The following is a 19003-nucleotide window of genomic DNA, read 5'->3' as shown; positions in this document are numbered from 1 at the left end:
CAAACTTTTATTTCTGATTTTCTCTGTTTTTGCTTTTTGAGGAAAGAGGAGTGGTCAGAGAGACCTTTTTAGTTTGACAGTGGAGACATTTTGCCATTTTATTTTCTGCATTTCTTGTTTTTTAATGATGACCTTTCCTTATTCTTCTCTTGCAGATGAACTCACAGTGCCTGCACTTTACCCCAGTAGCCCTGAAGTGTGGGCACCGTACCCTCTCTACCCAGCGGAGTTAGCACCTGCTCTACCTCCGCCTGCTTTCACCTACCCTGCTTCACTGCATGCCCAGGTAATTTATGTCAATCAGTCACATCTTCACCCACGTTATTCCTTGATCCTCTTCAGAGCTCACCATACAACTAACACTTGTCTGCCTAATAGGGTCACAAGAGCAAAATTAATGATCACTCCTCAAACAAACTGACCCATCCTCTAGGGATCACTGGAGTCATCCTTGGTAAAATGGCAGCACCCTTCTGCCTGATAGAACACCTTTCTCTTCCTGAGCAATTTCACCTCCATTCACTTCAGGCAAATAGAAATATCTGCTGGGTCTTTGTATGCATATATATTTTCACATATATATTTTTTCACATATATATGGACTGTGCTCCCCAGACTTGCCTTTCAATGGTTTTAACTTCCAAGGTTCACAGGTCTTGAAGTAGATCCAGGCAAAGTATGTAAGAGTATACTTATAAATACATGTGTACCTTTACCTTAAGAAGACACATGGAAGCAAAACAATACCCAATGGCAGGGGAAATGTACATGTAATGATGATGAGTGGTAAGTTGGGAAAATCTCCAACAGCAAATTTTTTAATAACAATTACACCATTATCCCTATTGAAATATCACTGTCCCCAATCAGTAGTAATTTAGATGCAGCTCATCCTAGTGTGTGCATCTTAGTTGCAGTGGAAAACCATATCCATCATTAAAGTCACCATTTTGTCTCAGTAGCCGTGGTAGTGGGCTTTAAACTGGCTGCTTCTGAAGATATTCTAATCCTAACGAAGTGAGTATTTATAGCCATTTGCCAAGTGAAAATGTGCTTGTAATTATTTGCTATTCTAGTTGTTTGTGTACTTTCTAGTGATGAGTAAAATGTTGAATAGATGCTTGGCAAAGATGATGATCTACATAAACATTAATGAACTGAAATATTAGGACTGAACAAAAATGGATTTAGACTGCTTTTAGGTTTACAATTGTGTGAAAGCAAATATAGGTAGTCCTCAGTGCTTTGTCTAGTGACTGTTCACCATTAGGATGAAAATTGATGAAAAAGTACTACAACTTTACTACCAATCTTCACATTATGCCCTTTGCAGATCTGTAAAGCAAAGGGAAACTGAAGTAAGATCATAAGCACAGTCATTGTTTCACTTTCAGATCGCTTTGCTTAACAACTGAGTTGCCGTCCCACTTATAATGCTAAACAAGGACTGTCTGTATACTCTTTTAATTCTGTGATAGTTAATTAATTCTTAATTGTTTGGGGTGATAAGGAGGGCCTTCTATCTGATTCTGATGCATTAGAGTTGTTTTTTTTTGAGAAATATTGATTTGGCATGATGGGAGATGCAATGTCCCTATGATTCTGAGATTCTGTGAGGCAATGTCTAGATTGAATATCTCTGCATGTTTTAAATAAAACTACTAAATAGAGCTACCTTTGCATGAATATCTGAAAGCTTCAGCTGTTCCAAAGTACACCTTGCAAACTGCTACAAAAGTGGAAGCAGAAGTGGCATGATTTTTGTAAGAGTAGCAGTAGTTGTCCATGTGTCAGAATGCTGGTATTGAGTCCTACAGTGCCAGGGCTTAGTTTATTTGAAGTTTTGCAAAGAAAGCCTCTCCTACTGCACGAGGGAGGAAGCAAATCTGCACATCCGGCATGTTCTGTGAAACTATTGGGAGAGGCACGGGGCCATGGCCAACCTCTCTGCCTCTTTGACATTCCTTGAGCCTTAAGAAAACTTAGGAAGATCAGCCTGTTTAGGTGACCTTTTTGTTTCTCTAAAGCAGCAGAAGATTGGATTTCTGTGATAGTTGCGGTGTGTTTGTTGTGGGCATCCCTTAACTGTAAGCTGCTTTAAGGGCCTGATTGAGTTGAGTAAGCTAGTCACCCTACACAAGGGGAAGATATTGGTTTCAGTCTGTTTGCAGGCAGAAATCAAAGCAACAGCAAGAAGGAAGTTTCTCTGCCATTTTGCTAAGTCAGTCTTTGTAGCCCCTTCCTTGTAAGGATTTTATTGCCCTTTGGTAAATTTACCCTTGATAAATGGTTAGTTGAATCCAACAATCATATATAATGCATTAACTTAAGAATTACACTTCTTAGATGGGGAGACAGATTGCTTTTGGGGGATTTCCAGAGGTATGACTGGAAATTTGAAAAGGTCTGTTGGAGGCACCCACAGAATGTTTGTCATGTTCAGCATGGCAACTCATGAAATACAAATAAATTTGAAAATTGACATGTCCCACAGGGTGCTCTTTACCATGCTAATGTAATGAGGGAGGGGACAGGGAGGAATTGAGCAAAGGTGTTTCTTCAAAAATATAGCAAGAATAGAGGCTGGCATGTTGCTTTGTTTTGCAATGGGGCAGCTTCATAATTCATTTTTATTAAAAGAATCATTTTAAAGAGTCAGATGGTGCAATATGTTCAGTGGATAACAATATTCACACTGGTCCAACATCCAGAGACATTGGACATTTGGGCTGCTTTTGTTATATGAAACCAAATACTGTTCTCCATGAAAGAATGCTAACTAAATCTAAGCTAGATAATGATCATATTTCTTCTGGTATCCAGGGCGGCTTCTCATTTTTCAATCTAATGAAAATTCTGTTTTCTGTATCATAAACTCTTTTATGCTGCAGGTACAAAGGCCAGGTTCAGAAAGGCACATCTCTTTTATACAAGTCAACCATGCAAATATCATTGAGTGTTTCCTGTAATCCAGGTAGACGTTCTCTCTTAGGAATGTTAAACAGTCTGAAAATATCCAGCACTAATGTTTAAGTGAAGCGAGGTGGACTGGATGGGAAAGCTCTCATGTGCTCTTCTGAGCAAACTGGGAAAAGCATGGAAAGCACACATGCTAGAAACTGAAGTTTTGCCATGTTAGCTTAATCTGTCAAGTAATACTATTGATTAATTGAATCATAGGTTAGGGTAAGGGTTGTGTGATAATATGTTTGCTTTGTATGTTGAAAACTCCAGTAATCAATATCTGACATCTCAGCTATGAATATTCCAGGAATGACTTCAAGTTCATAAATCCACATAATTAGATTTCCTACTCTGTTCTTTAGGTACTAGAATTTGAGAATCATAGAAATTCTTGGAGAGGCAGCCTCTTCACTAGGTTTTCTCTTAAAAACAGTTGATTAATATGTCAATTCTGTTTGGCTAATATTTTATTTTTCATGTTCTCAAAAAGTGATTGAAGATTGACTTTTTTTTTACTACATCTCCTTGTGGTGTGCCAGCCCCCTACCGACCACATTCTCAGTTTTTAGTTTCCTAGGAGGCATAGAATTATTCCTTTCTGGCATTGGGATCCTTGTTAATCTGAATCAATTCATTTCACAACTGAGATCTATCTTTTCTGGGGGGAGAGGGGGCGAATGGACCAGCTGATGTTATAGGCTGGTACTTGATTGTTATAATGATATAATGAAACTACTAACTATTTTGCTATTCAATATCCATACTTTCTATACAATCAGAGCTCTCAAAGCAATTTACAATTGATAAAATTCCACATGCAAAAATAAAAATCTGACATCATCACTTAAAACCAATACAAATATTAATAATTAAATGCCTGGCAAAAGAGATCCATCTTGACTGCTGTGAAAATGTCAGGAGCTTATGTAGTCTCCAAGGCATCTTCAGAAAGACCCATCCTGCAGATTGCCTGTATTGTTTTATTTCTTACAGGTTTAGTTAAATTTTGAAAAGAGGACCACTGTTTTTATCTTTTTACTACCTATGAAGTCATTACGGCATCTTTCCTGGGAAATACCTTGAGGCATACAGGATGCTTGACATGTATTCTTCTTAAATATTTCACAGTTAACATAGTGCTATTATTAAATAAAAAGTAAAACACATAGAGTGTGTTAATGTTTCTTAGCAAATGCATTTTTGCCAATATTGCCCCTAAAAGATATTGTCTGAAGACTTGTGGAAAATGATTGAGAATACAAACCATGAACTTGAGGAAAACAATTTGTGACAGGACAGGAAAAGGGGAATTAGGTTGGAATGGAAAACTATCTTTTATTCACGAGTTACAACAGGGCAGATTGCATGTGAAAATCTCCAAATCCATCTGGCCGAGTGGGAGATCACCGTGCCCAGTAATGTACTATATGTTCTGTCACAAACACTTTTCCTGCTCCTTGAATCTTACTGCCTGAAACTCCTAATGTTTTCTGAAAGCTGGTGTAATCTACTTAAAAATTAACCAACAAAGGGGGAAAGTAATGAAACATGGATGGCTTTAATCACTGGGGACTGCCTGGGGAGCATGTCTGGTCTGTAATCCTGCATGCTTGGATGCTCCTTTGTAGCCAAGAACATTCAGCAAGTTTAGAAGAAATTAGTGTGAGTTTTTGTTGGAAATCTTGTTGGCTCACAACCTTCTGCTGGTTGGGATTGCCCAAATGTTCCTGAAGACACAAGGAGATACTTGAGGTGCAGGTTTCCAGATAATGGAATGCTGATTAGCTTTGTGGAATTAGCTTGAGGAATTTAGGGGACAGATGTGCTTGTCTGTGTTGTCTTTGCTCAGGAGAGCTGTCATGGTTCAGTGTCCTTATCCATTTTCTTGGAAATGGTGTTAGCAGCCCAAGGGACTCCTTTTTGTTTCTCCTTACATGGGGCTGTCCTTCCACGAAGACACATTATTTAAGATTTAATAGCAGTAGACTTATATACCGCTTCATAGGGCTTTCAGCCCTCTCTAAGCGGTTTACAGAGAGTCAGCATATTGCCCCCAACAATCTGGGTTCTCATTTTACCCACCTCGGAAGGATGGAAGGCTGAGTCAACCCTGAGCCGGTGAGATTTGAACCGCTGAACTGCTGATCTAGCAGTAGCCTGCAGTGCTGCATTTAACCACTGCGCCACCTTGGTTAAAATCTTACCTAATACAAAGGTCTGTTAATATTTGGAATGTTTATTTAATTTGTATGCCACCCCACTCCGAAGGGACTCGGGGCGGCTAACAACCAAAAGGGGGAAGGGGGTACAAATAAGACAAAAGAAACAAAGTAAAAACAATAGCAGTCACAACATTTCAAGTGGGGCTGGGAATTCTTCAGCCCCAGGCCTGCCAGAACAACCAGGTCTTCGTGGCTTTGCGGAAAGCCGGGAGGGTGGTGAGGGTCCGGATCTCCACGGGGAGATCGTTCCAGAGGGCCGGAGCAGCCACAGAGAAGGCCCTCCCCTGGGGATTTGCCAGTTGGCACTGGCTGGCGGATGGAATTTGGAGGAGGCCTAATCTGTGGGATCTGATCGGTTGTAGGGAGGTAATTGGCAGGAAGCGGTCTCTCAAGTACCCAGGTCTGATACCATGTAGGGCTTTAAAATTAACGACTAGCACCTTGAAGCGTGTCCGGAGTCCAATAGGCAGCCAGTGCAGCTCGCGAAGGATAGGTGAAACGTGGGTGTACTGAGGTGCACCCACTATCACTTGCGTGGCTGCATTCTGGACAAGCTGAAGTCTCCGAATACTCTTCAAGGGCAGCCCCATGTAGAGCGCATTACAGTAGTCCAGTCTTGAGGTCACAAGGGTGTGAGAGACTATTCGAAGGGCCTCCCTGTCCAAGTAGGGTCGCAATTGGTGCACCAGGTGAACCTGGGGAAATGCCCCCTGGTCACAGCCGACAGATGATGTTCTAAAGTCAGCTGTGGGTCCAGGAGGACTCCCAAATTGCGAACCCTTTCTGAGAGGCGTATAATTTCATCTCCCAGTCTGAGAGATGGAGTAAGTAGCCAATCTTTGGAAGGATGCATCAATCGCCACTCAGTCTTGTCAGGATTGAGTGCAAGCTTGTTCATTCCCATCCAGACCTTGACAGCCTTCAAGCATTGACACATAACTTCAACTGCTTCACTGAGTTGGCACGGGGTGGACAGATAGAGCTGAGTATCGTCCACGTATTTATGGTATTTTATCTCGTGCCGACGTATGATCTCGCCCAGCGGCTTCATGTAAACCTCTTTTAATGTTTTCCTGGTTTTCTTTATTGCTCCACCTTTTTGTTTTCTTTTTTGAAAGAGCTGCTTTTTCTCACGTCCAACCATTTTTCTCTCCATTTCTTTATTTACTTTTACTCTTACCCTAACTCTAACCCTTATTCTCACAACAGACAAAAGCTACTTAATCCACAGCTACCAAATTTAGGTAGTATAGATTCCCATTCATTTGTACTTTTTGTATTTTTCTCTCCACTCCTCAATCATTTGTGTATAAAAATAATTTTTAAAAACTGATCTCAAAGAAGAGATAATTTTTGCTATGAAAGTTTTGAGCTTTCTGACTATCTAGTGTTAATCTAGTGTGCCTAGATTAACACTAGATAGTATTCCAAAGGATTAATGTTTTAATTTGTTCATTAACTTAAAAAAACAGTAGGGTTTGTCCATGCAGTCAATTTAATTTACTATGCGTGGATAGTCAAAGCACATGAAAGTTTGTTTGAGATTTTTAAAAATTCTGAGGTAGTAAATCCAGCCAAAGTTAATCATGACTAACTCCCTTCCAAAACAGCAAAGCAGATCTAATTGTGACTAATTTGTGTTGAGCGTACTTTATAAAATTCTTAGTATCAGGCATTCTTTCATAAGATGGATGATTCTTGAATAACTTAAGCATTAAATGCTTTGACTTATTTTGACCTGGTATTAAATTTTGCAGTTTGCTGGAGTGGACAGCTGTAATGAATTAATGCTAAATAATAAAATAATAGTTTACTAAAATAATAAATCTTCTGCCTCTAGGAGAATTATGGTTATACAAAATAAAAATGCAATTTGGTTGATGAATTAAGATGTTTCCCAATTAAAAAGCTATACTAGTAATCCTTGACTTACACACAATTGAGCCCAAAATTCTGTTGCTAAGTGAGACCATTGTTAAGTGAGCCTTGCTTCATTTTACAACCTTTCTTACCACTGTTGTTAAGGGAATCACTGCAGCTGTTAAGTTAGTAACATGGTTGTTGAGTGAATCTGGCTTCCCCATGGACTTTGCTTTGTCAGGTCACAAAAGATGATCACATGACCCTGGGACACAGCAAGTATCATAAATGCAAGATTGCATTTGCAAAAATGCTTTTCCAAAATGCTTTGCTGAATTCAGTTGGCAAGCATCTGAATTTTGATCATGTGACCAGGGGGTCATAAGTGAGGAAAAGGTCATAAGTTCCTTTTTTCAGTGCTGTAATAACTTCAAATGATCACTAAATGAATGGTTGTAAGTGAAGGACCTTCCTATAGCTCAATCCATGTTTGAATGCAGGTTTAATTCCTCACCATTTTATTTAAAAAATTATCAGATCCCTGAACTATATTAGGATGATCAGTGACTAGATGATGATTAGCATCTGGTAGAGGTGCAAGGTTGGACTGAAAATACGTTGTTGAGAACAGAAAAGGTACTATCGATATGTCCCTGCCCAAAGTTTCTTTTAAAATGAAGGATGGGAAAAAAGTTTGTACCATTCAGTAAATGTATGACTTAATTCCAGCCTCAGGACCAAACATGTCATTTTGTGAAGATGAAGCATATTCATAAGCTAGATCATCAATCAGTCAATTGCCTCACTGGGTCACTGTGACTGTTTTGAAACCTGAAACCTGACTTTAATCAGTGTTAGTCACAACTTCACTTCCATTGCTTCCAGTGGATTAAATCAGTGTTTTTCAACCACTGTGCCGCGGCACACTAGTGTGCTGTGACATAGTGTAAAGTGTGCCGTGGGAAAAACACTTTATATATAGTCAATATAGGCACAGAGTTAAATTTTTTAAACATTTTCTAATGGTGGTGTGCCTCGTGATTTTTTTCATGAAAAAAGCGTGCCTTTGCACAAAAAAGGTTGAAAAACACTGGATTAAATCATGTGGCAGTCTAAAATCCTGGAGAATGTACATCATCCCAAGAAATCTGCAAATGTTTTCTGACCTGCATAATTTAAAATTGCATCTTGTCTCTAATGTGTTTTATGTTCTGCTTTCTTGACTGAGTTTTCTAGTTCACTTCGACCTTGCTGAACAGGTTATTGTTTTTTTGTGCTTTCAAAGCACATTGTCAGTGTTAATGAGCCCTACCCACTGCAAGCTAAACAAATCTGGCCTGTTGATCCTCCATATTGCTCTCACTTTGGTTGTTTTCAGTCGGCTTGCAAGGAGCAAGGCAGAGAATCAATTACAAATAAAGGGCCACACACAATGGTGGGATTCAACCCATTTAACCAACTGGTTTGCTTGAACCAGTCTGAACCAGCTGAATCCCATCCCTGGCCACACACCAGCCTCTGCAGTCACATTCTTCCAAAGATGTCAGGTTTTGTGCCTCTTTCTGTTGTGCCTCCCCTGGACTGCAGGCATGGAGGTGAGAAACATTGAGGATAACTTTAGGAACTGTTGGAAGAAATGTCCTTCTGGGTTCGGCTCCAAGTGGGGGGAAAAGACACTGGAGGCATGGAGGCTGCTTAGAAAGATGGTTTAATGGAGGACAGGACCTTATGTCTTGAGGTCCTGGGGGAAAAGGTGATCACATGCTTCCAGGTGTTGGGTGAAAAAGAAAGGGGCGAGGGAGGGGCTTGCAGGGCTTTTATAATCTGTTCTGACCCACCTATCTGCCTCTTGCTCCTGTGCAAGAAATGTATTCTGATTGGTTGTCAGACTCACATGGGGCCATGCAGGGGCAACTCTCTAGGCTGAGTCCAGGTTTGGTTGAATTCTCAGATGCCATGTGGTCAGTTGAGTAAAGGGCCAATATTATCATGCCTTAATCCCATCTCCCTGGAGCTGAAGGGGAAAACTCTTTATTATGTAAAGGGACTATCTCAGGCTTTAATGGCTCATGGACAAAGTAGGTGGGGGCAGGAAGCTGCAGGAAGAGTTACTTTGTCTTTTTGAAACAGGTTTCTTCCTTTTCACATCCAGAAAAATATTCTGCCTTTTCAATATTTCCTAGAATATTTCATTTTTCTAGGAGAGGGGTGGGTTTTAACTTCCTACAGAATAAAGACAGATTCTTTCCCGGTATGGCAAGATTAGTCCCGCTTTAGGCATGAAAGTCGGCCAGTCACTTCGTCTCAGCCCATCACCTCACAAGGTGGCTGTAGTGGGGAAAATGGGAAGACATAGGAGTATTAGATATGTTCACTGCCTTGAATTACTTATAAAAAAAATAAAAGCTGTGTTTTTTTCTGCCTGTGTCTGTATGGAAATACTATTCACAATATAGTCATAGTTAAATTAAAAGGACAAATTCTGTGCTAAGAATTATAATGAACAGAACTGAAAATAATATCTAGTATCTTCATTTGATGTGGCTACGTTTGGAATACGGTCTGTGGTACTGATTACCCTATTTCAAAAATTCTGATTACATTGCCCATAATCTCTCTTTTAGAAGAAAATTAAGGAGGATCAAGAGTTTCTCTTTGAAGAAATAGCAACATGTTTCAGACTTTTGTTCTGAAAACTACTGGCTAAGCTATTTGAAAATATTTATTTGTATCTCGCCTTTATTGTTTTTACAAATAACTCAAGGCAGTGAATATATCCAACATGGTTTCTCTCTCCTATTTTCCCCACAACCATCACCCTGTAAGGTATATATTATAAAATTATGAATGGGTGATAAAATCAGGTCAGATGAAAGAAGGTATCTCATACAATGATTAAGTTTGTGAAATTAGTACAGTTTATGATTGTGACTTGTTCATTGTTTAGGAGCTCCCAGCAGCTAGAAGGCAAAAGCATGAGAAGGTTCATGTCCTGTTTGATTTCATAATTATTTATTTATATTTTGTGCTTCTAGATTTCTAGACTCTCCCTCAATGAGGGACCTGGATGATGTACAGTATACTACTTTTTGTAGATGGTTAGGAGGAAAATGGTGAACTAGTTAGGTCCTTGGTATAATCCAGTCTGGATTGTTCCTATTTACATAAATTTAGCAAACAAAGCAAATTTTTCTGTTGTCTATTTTATTGATAAAATGATGCTTATGCTTGGGAATCTGTAGGGTAACAATATCTAACCTGCAAAAAATGCATACAACTAATGAATACATACAAAAAGCTCTAGCACCATGCTTTCTATGTTGAGATTATCTCATATGGAAGCTGTAGGGCTTTTCCTCAGCACAAACATGTTAAAATTTGCTAGTGAGCCCTGTCTTGCCACAGGCATGATGCCCACAAATGATGCTCTCTTTTACACTAGAAATAGGGCACACTGAGAGCAGGGAATAACGATTTTCCCTCCCACCAAATATCCCCAGCTAGCAAGAAAATACGTATTGATTATTTTTCTTACTATGGATGGAGAGAGTGATTGATAGGCAAATTAATGGCTAGATTAATGTTTCTCAACCATAGCAATTTTAAATGTGGATTTAAACTTTCAGAATTCCCTAGCTAGCATTCTTCCTGGGAAATTCTAATGTGGGAACAACTAAGGATGACTGTAAACTGTTTCAGAACTGTCCTGGAGATAAGATGAATGTAATTTCACGAGAGGTTGGTAGGAAAAAAATATATTATTTTAAATATCGGAAATGTACTGGGCGTCTCTATTTCAAAACCCCTGTAGTGAAGAAATACAGAACTGCAAAGAGAAGGCCATTAGCCTCTGTGGAATGTGTGCATTGGGAACATTTAAGTCTGTCCATTTCCTGGGTTGCTATAGGCTGCCAATGTGTACAAGTGTAAACATGTTTTTGCTTCTGCGTATATGAACTTAATCCAATGCTTTATGAGCCAAAAAGTTCTTTTAAGATATTCTATTGTTCCATCCAAGCTTGCCGGCAATTATTTGATCAACCTGGAAGTGGGAACCAGTGCAAACTCTTACATTCAAATTCTAATCCTGAGTAGAATTTGGAGCAAATAAAAATTGACTTTGGAAAAGTGTGGATGCCAGGCAGTTGTAAGAATTAAATGGAGCTGGGCACTCAGATTTACTCCAGATATAATTGTTCAACTAGTATAACTCTCTGCTTTTGTCTTTCCTTTTTTCCCCATGCTGTCCCTCCGGCAAAACATTCAACTATCAGGACTGTAATATATTTTATTAAAACACATTAATTAAAGAGGTCACATTTAAACATTATTTGAGCTTAAAAACGTCTTCAGTACTTAAGTTCAAATACTAATAAAACCATATTATTCCCCTTTCTCTTGCAGATAATGCTTCTCTTGAAGATTGAATTAGTGCAAATTGTCATGAAATTAAATAGCTAAGTTTTCTTTAATATTGAAGTGTTTTTCAGCCAAGGCTTACTTGGTGTTTCAGTGGCCTATAAGGTACCAGAAGAAAATACATTTGATTAAATTGCTTGCAAGCCTAGAGTCGCTGTGAGTAGGCAGCCATATAAATATCCTAAATATATAAATATAATCAACATTTAAACTGAGCTAAACTTAAAAACAAATTTAAAATTAACATTGCCCTGTTTGGTCTATTTTTTTTTATGAATCACTAAAAATTAGAATCTGGTGACAAATTTAGGATTGGTTCTGGAAGTGACAACCAAGGCTTTTTGGCATTGCATTAAGTTTGGAGTCTTCTGGTTTTTCTCTCCTGATAAGGTTCTGTGCAAATTGGTGGAGAGCATATCATGAGAGTCCAGGATTTGATTCACAAGAAGTGCCAATTGCTGTGGCAAAGGTGTTTTTCAAAAGGCAATTAGACTTTTTTTTTCCTTTGAAAACATTTCACTTCTCATCCAAAAAGCTTCTTCAGTTCTGATTGAATGGTGGGGATTTTGTTTTGTTTTATAATGTCATTTTGGAATATTGCCAACAAATCCTGGCCTTTTGTGCTAGAGTCCCAACATCCGTTGCAAATTCATAAGTCATATAATGTTGTGTCATTTGTCTCTCTGATGATGCACACAATTTGACAGACTCGGGGGTTTTCTCACCATTGCATTGAAGGGCCCTCTGCCCATTCCTGAGTTGACAATACATTTATTTATTTTTCTTTTGCCACAGCTGCCCTCTGACTTTCCCCAAAGTTTATGGTGATATATTTTATATAAATTAAAGCTATCTTTAGATAATATTGAATTTAACGCTGGTACCGCGAAGGATGAATTAATGCTGTTTCACTCATGGGCTGTGGATGAAATGAAGACAAAATTAGGCCTAAAAATATGCCAAGCCACGTTTAGGCTGTGGTTAGGTGTCAGTAGGGGGAAAGCCCTGAGAGGGACAAAGATAAAGCTAACAAAAGATGTCTCATTTTTGCGTATGTTTTGACTGAAGCTAGTAAGACAGCTATGATTTAGATGGATTAGTTTCTCGTAGGATCATTTCATGCATTATACTTCCTATGCTTACATTTTACATTTTTAAAATAAGACAAATAAGAGGATTGGGCTGTTGCATTTATTCACCTGAGAACCAGGTTGATGCAGTATGCTGACTACCAAGCATTGGGTCGTTGCAATGTATAATGTGGGATAACCGTAGAGTATCAGGCAGGAAGTGATAAGATTCTGTCAGCTTCTTAATTAAGGCTTTTGAAGATAGTTTTCTAAGATGATAAAGCAGCTTACTTTTTCAAGGAGGGATTTTATTTGGAATGGAATCCCTTCTTCCCAAAGGTGCTTTTTCAGGAGGCAACTGCACTTTCTTGTTTTTCTTTGAAGATGTTTCACCACTCATCCAAGAAGTTTCTTCAGCTCTAACTGAATGGTAGGGAATGGAATAATTTACACTCCTTGCAGACAGCTGGTCATTTGCATTCTTTTAGAGAGTCATTGAAGCCACTTGGAGGTTTATCTGTGTCCTTAGGGTCACCTGAGCAGTGCAAATGGGTGTGGAGCCTTGGCTGCACAATGTTTTCTGTCCTGTGTCCCTTCACTGTTGAAGATAGGCACAGGTTGTTGGGGATGAGTCTGTTGTCTACATCTCAAACTGAAGCACAAATGGTTCCCGCAGTCTGCAATTTTTCTGGAAATCCCTTCCTCCCTTCCTCCTCAGAATTAAAACTTGACCTATCCATCTAAAGAGTTTGCCCTTGTACTGGAGTGCAAATCTGGAAGTAGTTACACTAGTATTCACTAGTTACAAGGATGTCTTTTTTGCACAACTTTGATTTTTCAAGTCATTTACTTGACTACTGTGATAGGTTTGCTCTCCTATCCTGCTACTTTGGGATCCATCTAAATATCCTAAAGCAGGGGTGTCAAACTCATGTTGTCACAGCGGCTTTACATGAGATACTGGAACTTTCTCCCCTTCACTAAACTGTCTGGGGCCAACATGTGAGACGCATCAGGTCCATGGCCTGCGAGTTTGACACCCCTGGTCTAAAATGTTACAGCTTTTTCCTGATCTCTTGGCTTTGGTGCTGTGGGGAAAGTAGTGCAATACATCTGCAATAAAGGAAAAATGGTATGGTATGGCATCAGCAACAGGATATTCACAGGGAAGATGAAAAAAGGCACGATGGCAGCTGTAGCAGTGAAAGTGAAGCCCTATCCCTTTATATGTGCATATCATGGTGACAAATACAAATGGGTCTTTGTGCTGCCACCATCACCATCTTAGTTTTATTGGACTCTCCTGAAGATGCCACTGCCTGTTAATATGGAAGAGCCACTCAATTTTGTACATTCTTGTCCAGCACTTTCTGCAGACATGAGTGACTCAGGTCCAGTTTATTTAATCATAGTTTTTCATAACATTTAGCAGCAATGTAGTGGTTTATCTTTTTAACTAATGGTAGATGTCAAATTGCTTCATCTGCTGGCTGCTTTATTTTCATTTGGTATTGGTTGTGTTCTTTGTTGGTTTTGGTTTTTTTTTAAGTGGTCCAGGTTTCCAAGCAAGGTGTGTGTGTGTGTGTACATGTACATGTAATGACGTCCATGTAATGCTACATGAATAAAATGAACATGCATTGTTTTGCTAGCAGCATCAAGTATTATGTCTTTATATTCAGTTCATGTTCATCTGAGCAAAACACCCATAACCAATTACTGTCCCCTACACAGATGTCAGGTGATAATAAATTTTCTTCCTGTTTAAATTGTTTAAACATTTATGAAACTGTATTGCATCACTAATAATGCTAGAGAAATATCTGTTCATCACACCAAGGATTAACAGATGCTCTGCAAAAGGGAATCATGACATTGTTTACTAAAACATGATTGCCTCACCTTATCTGGAAGGCATGTCAAGGATGAATTGTGGCTGCAGAATTCAAGGACATAAAACATGTTCCCCTACAGAGTTGCCCTGTATTTGTTTGTGACCTTTATTGTTATAACCGTAATATTATAATCTCTTACTGTGTTAGTAATTAGTTGGTAACTGCAGTGTGGTTTTGAATTCATCTTGGAGGAGGAAATTTCATTTTCATGTCAGCTGGAAAAGAAAGGGATGAGGGGAGGAACTGGCTGAGAGAACTCCCTCTTGTGGAGAACCAGGCTGCATCTTCTGGAAACATCTAAGCCCCAAGTAATGGAAGCGTGAGGTTCTACCAGCATCTTCACCAATATTTTGTACTCTTCGCATTTCTGAATATATTCCATATTCAATTAGACTTTTAAATGTTAAATGTTCAGTGAAGATAGAACATTTCATGCCTATCTTATGATTGCATACAGCTATCTGTGGGATAAGAAAAGATCAACTTAGCAGGAATTTCTGACTTTGCCTTCTCCCTGTTTGGCTTCAGGCCCACCCATCTACCCAACGAGTTCAAAAATAGACAATGGCTTGATCCGTGTGGGAAGGCTGGCTCTGTGAGGTTGGGAATGAGATGACACAATAAGTTAATGAGCCTGCTAGTGACTTTAAGCCATTGACCTATAGGAAAGGAACTGAGTAACTTTTTTCTTTCCGCTGCTGGTTGCCATTTCTCTCAGTCAGTCTCTAGTCAGTCTCTTCTGTGTTGTATTTCCAGAAAAGAGTTTCCTCTGTACTTTATTTTCTAACAATAGTGATCGTTCCCCCGAATCCCAGCAGGTATGATCCTTCCTGATTGAAGATCTTACCTGGTAGCTGCGTAGAGAATCCCACTGACTGGTTAGTGCTGATGCTGTCTGATAAACATCCAGAAGGACGACTTAACGTCTCTTAACTGTTCTGCTCTGTCCTTAGAATCATAGCAACACTTTATTACAGTAATTGACCATAATAAAATAACAAATTGTGAAACAGCAAATAACTAACACAATAAAATGCAATAATTATAAAACCCATGAGGTCAAACATGAGAGAGTGCCGAGGGCGGGAGAGAGATTCTCAAGCAATGCAACACTTGAATTTGTTGGAATAATTGGTCTCAACAGCCAGAGCTAAAAAGATGGTTTGTGATCATTATGATGGGCTGAGGATGCTATTTACGAATGTAATGGTTAGTGAAATGGCCAACCATTGTATTCTTCAGGGTCAATTTATTATCTTGAAAGAGAGCCAGAATTTGAAGTGATTTTCCTTGTGAAGGCCAGCCTCTACAAATGGCTTATCTTCATAGTAACATTATTTTTCACAATATATTCCTAGGAAATTCACATTCTGTTTTCCTTTTTGAATTTTTACATTCAGTAAAGGCTAAAGCATCTTTTACTATAACTTAAAATTATGTTGTATTATTATGTAAATATGATTATGGAACTCCACCACACAGTGACTTGATTTTTAAATCTCCAGGTCTCCCAGGCTCTCCTTAGTTTTTAAATATCAAATAGTCCCTTCTGATATATGAAAGGAGGCAGTGCAAGTGCATATATTGATAATGACCACTAATCTCAAGTGGGATATGTGAAGTGCAGGACTGAGTTTATGCTTTGCAAGTCCCCTGCTCTCAATAGTCAATGTTCCACTGAATTATATAATATTCTTGGATATAAGCAGAGTATAGTGGGGCAAAAATCTGCTCTTTGCTCAGAGTTCTTTTTTTAAAGTGAAATTCTTTAAAAAGCTAGATTCATAAGTGATCTCAGTAGGTTAATCAGGTAATGCGGATCTATTCTCTCTTAATGCTTCTTGCATACCCATTCTTCTTGTTGATTCACTTTTGTTTTTATCTGCTCCTTTGCTGTAGCAAAGGTACTCCCTTTATGTTACCTTGCAGCAGTCTCACAGGATATACAGGGGAAACTCCAAAAATTAGAATATTGTGCAAAGGTTCATTTATTTCAGTAATGCAACTTAAAAGGTGAAACTAATATAGGAGAGGACTCATTACATGCAAAGCAAGATAGTTCAAGCCGTGATTTGTCATAATTGTGATGATTATGGTGTACAACTCATGAAAACCCCAAATCCACCATCTCAGAAAATTAGAATATTATATGCAAGCAATAAAACAAGGATTGTACATAGAACAATATCGGACCTCTGAAAAGTATAAGCATGCATATGTATTCAGTACTTGGTTTGGGCCCCTTTTGCAGCAATTACTGCCTCAATGTGGCGTGACATGGAAGCTATGGGCCTGTGGCACTGCTGAAGTGTTATGGAAGACCAGGATGCTTCAATAGTGGCCTTCAACTCCTCTGCATTGTTCTGTCTCATGTCTCTCATCTTTCTCTTGGCAATGCCCCATAGATTCTCTATGGGGTTCAGGTCAGGTGAGTTTGCTTGCCAATGAAGCACAGTAATCCCATGGTAATTGAACCAGATTTTGGTGCTTTTGGCAGTGTGGGCATCTGGAAAATGAAGTCAGCATCCCCATAAAGCTCGTCTGTGGAAGGAAGCATGAAGTGCTCCAAAATCTCCTGGTAGACAGCTGCGTTGACCCTGATCTTAATGAAGCACAGTGGTCCAAAGTCCTGTTGCTCAGTGGTCCAAAGTCCTCTTTTCTGATGAGAGCAACTTTTTTGCATCTCATTTGGAAACCAAGGACCCAGAGTATGGAGGAAGAATGGAGAGGCCACTCAAGCACAGTAATCCCACAGTCATTGAACCAGGTTTTAGTGCTTTTGGCAAAAGCACTCTCATCAGAAAAGAGGACTTTGGACACTGAGCAACAGGTCTTTGGACCACTGTGCTTCAAGAGCTGAAGGCTGCTGTTGAAGCATCCTGGTCTTCCCTAACACCTCAGCAGTGCCGCAGGCTGATAGCTTCCATGCCACACCGCATTGAGGCAGTAATTGCTGCAAAAGGGGCCCAAACCAAGTACTGAGTACATATGCATGCTTATACTTTTCAGAGGTCTGATATCGTTCTATGTACAATCCTTGTTTTATTGATTGCATGTAATATTCTAATTTTCTGAGATGGTGGATTTGGGGTTTTCATGAGCTGTATGCCATAATCATCACAATTATGACAAATCACGGCTTGAACTATCTTGCTTTGCATGTAATGAGACTTAACTCATATATTAGTTTCACCTTTTAAGTTGCATTACTGAAATAAATGAACTTTTGCACGATATTTTAATTTTTTGAGTTTCACCTGTAAAATGTAAAGCTAATAAATGAAACAAATGAAAAGTAGCTCCAACTGGCTGTTCGAGATACAAGGATGAGTCCGAGCTCCAAGGAACTAGAAAAAGGACATTATGGAAAAGTATTGTTCATTTTTGCCTGAGTCTTATTTCTCACTTGTGGGCTTTGGTTTTTTTCAGATCCGCTGGCTCCCTCCCTCAGAGGCTACTTCTCAGGGCTGGAAGTCCCGTCAGTTCTGCTGAATCCTGTGTGAGTAGAGCACAAGCACCACTTGCCAGAAGCTCCAGTTGATCACCAGGGGGAGTCCAAGGGCTGTGGCTTTTGGTTTTTTTGTGCTGTGTGTGTGTAGAATGAATGTCTGGACCTGTGATTACTCACTCACAGCTATTCCCTTCCCTCCTGTCTCCAAATGTCTTCTCTCTGAAAAACCACCCTTTGACAATTTGGAGGGGACAGATTTTTTGTCCTAGGGCATAATTTTATTACTAGTAATAATAATATTATTAATATTCTGGAAGCTTAACTCAGCATACACTGGAGTCCTCTTAATTGTTAATTAGGAGAAACTGGACCAGGACAGTGATGATTGAAAATCATGGGTTTAAGTGGGAACTAAACTCTGCGTTTCTTCAAGTCCAAGCTCAACACCTTAACCATTGACTTAAATTAAATGAAATGGCAGAAATTAGAAGTTGACATGTGCAAGAAAAAACATTTTATGCACATTTTTTCTCATGGTAAAAAAAATAGGGGAACAGGGCTAAACCTTATTTTAACATTTTAACCTAATATTAATCAGTTATAATGGATGGCGGAATGAGCTGAGCTTGCTGAAAGTAATAAAAGAAAATAATTATACATTTAAGGCCCTAATCATGTAGGCTAGAGGGTATTTTTGGAATGTTAAGGCCATTGCAGTGAATTAAATCTGATGATGTTCCTCAGATATCACAACAAAAGACAAAATATGTGGCTTTCTATAGTTGCCCACCTTGCCTACGATGGGAGCTTTCTAAGCAGTCTCTTTTGTAAAGATTGCATTCCCACATGAGGACCTCAAGATGTTTTCATCTCTTGTGATTAGTTATCCCCCATTCTTTTAGGGATATAAATAATCCCTTCCCTGTGTGCATGAGACCCCTGTAATACGTGAGTTAAAGGGTTAGGAAGAAGGGAGTCCTATTTTGCCTGGGTTCCGGACAGGTAGAGAGCGGTCTTAAGATGATCTGAAAGAGCAATAGCACTTAGACTTATATACTGCTTCACAGTGCTTTGCAGCCCTCTCTAAACCGTTTGCAGAATCAGCATATTGTCCCCAATAAT

General features: G+C 39.2%; 1 protein-coding gene and 1 long non-coding RNA gene across 5 annotated transcripts in view; one reads left to right on the top strand and one right to left on the bottom strand.

Annotated features, from left to right (window-relative positions):
• RBPMS (RNA binding protein, mRNA processing factor) overlaps nt 1-19003 on the top strand; it is a 112519-nt gene that overhangs the window by 84624 nt on the left and 8892 nt on the right. For 3 of the 4 annotated variants that reach the window (XM_087716368.1, XM_087716369.1, XM_087716370.1), the window contains exons 6-7: nt 156-286; nt 17860-17929. In XM_087716368.1, coding sequence (XP_087572494.1) covers nt 156-286; nt 17860-17922 — 194 coding nt within the window. In that variant the 3' untranslated portion in view covers nt 17923-17929. The remainder of the gene's footprint in view (nt 1-155; nt 287-17859; nt 17930-19003) is intronic. The other variant, XM_087716371.1, reaches the window with a different exon arrangement.
• Nucleotides 11296-15503, bottom strand: LOC148045513 (uncharacterized). Its single transcript, XR_015696597.1, has 3 exons — nt 15278-15503; nt 14570-14891; nt 11296-11563 (listed from the first exon to the last, which is right to left on the bottom strand). It is a non-coding gene; the product is annotated as an uncharacterized LOC148045513 (long non-coding RNA).

The sequence above is a fragment of the Thamnophis sirtalis genome, unplaced genomic scaffold, assembly GCF_051295495.1.
Source record: "Thamnophis sirtalis isolate CommonGarterSnake01/CBP01778 unplaced genomic scaffold, rThaSir2_p1.2 scaffold_5, whole genome shotgun sequence".
Lineage (NCBI taxonomy): Eukaryota > Metazoa > Chordata > Lepidosauria > Squamata > Natricidae > Thamnophis > Thamnophis sirtalis.
The sequence above is the reverse complement of the archived record's forward strand: the minus strand, read 5'-3'. Positions and strand labels throughout refer to the sequence as shown.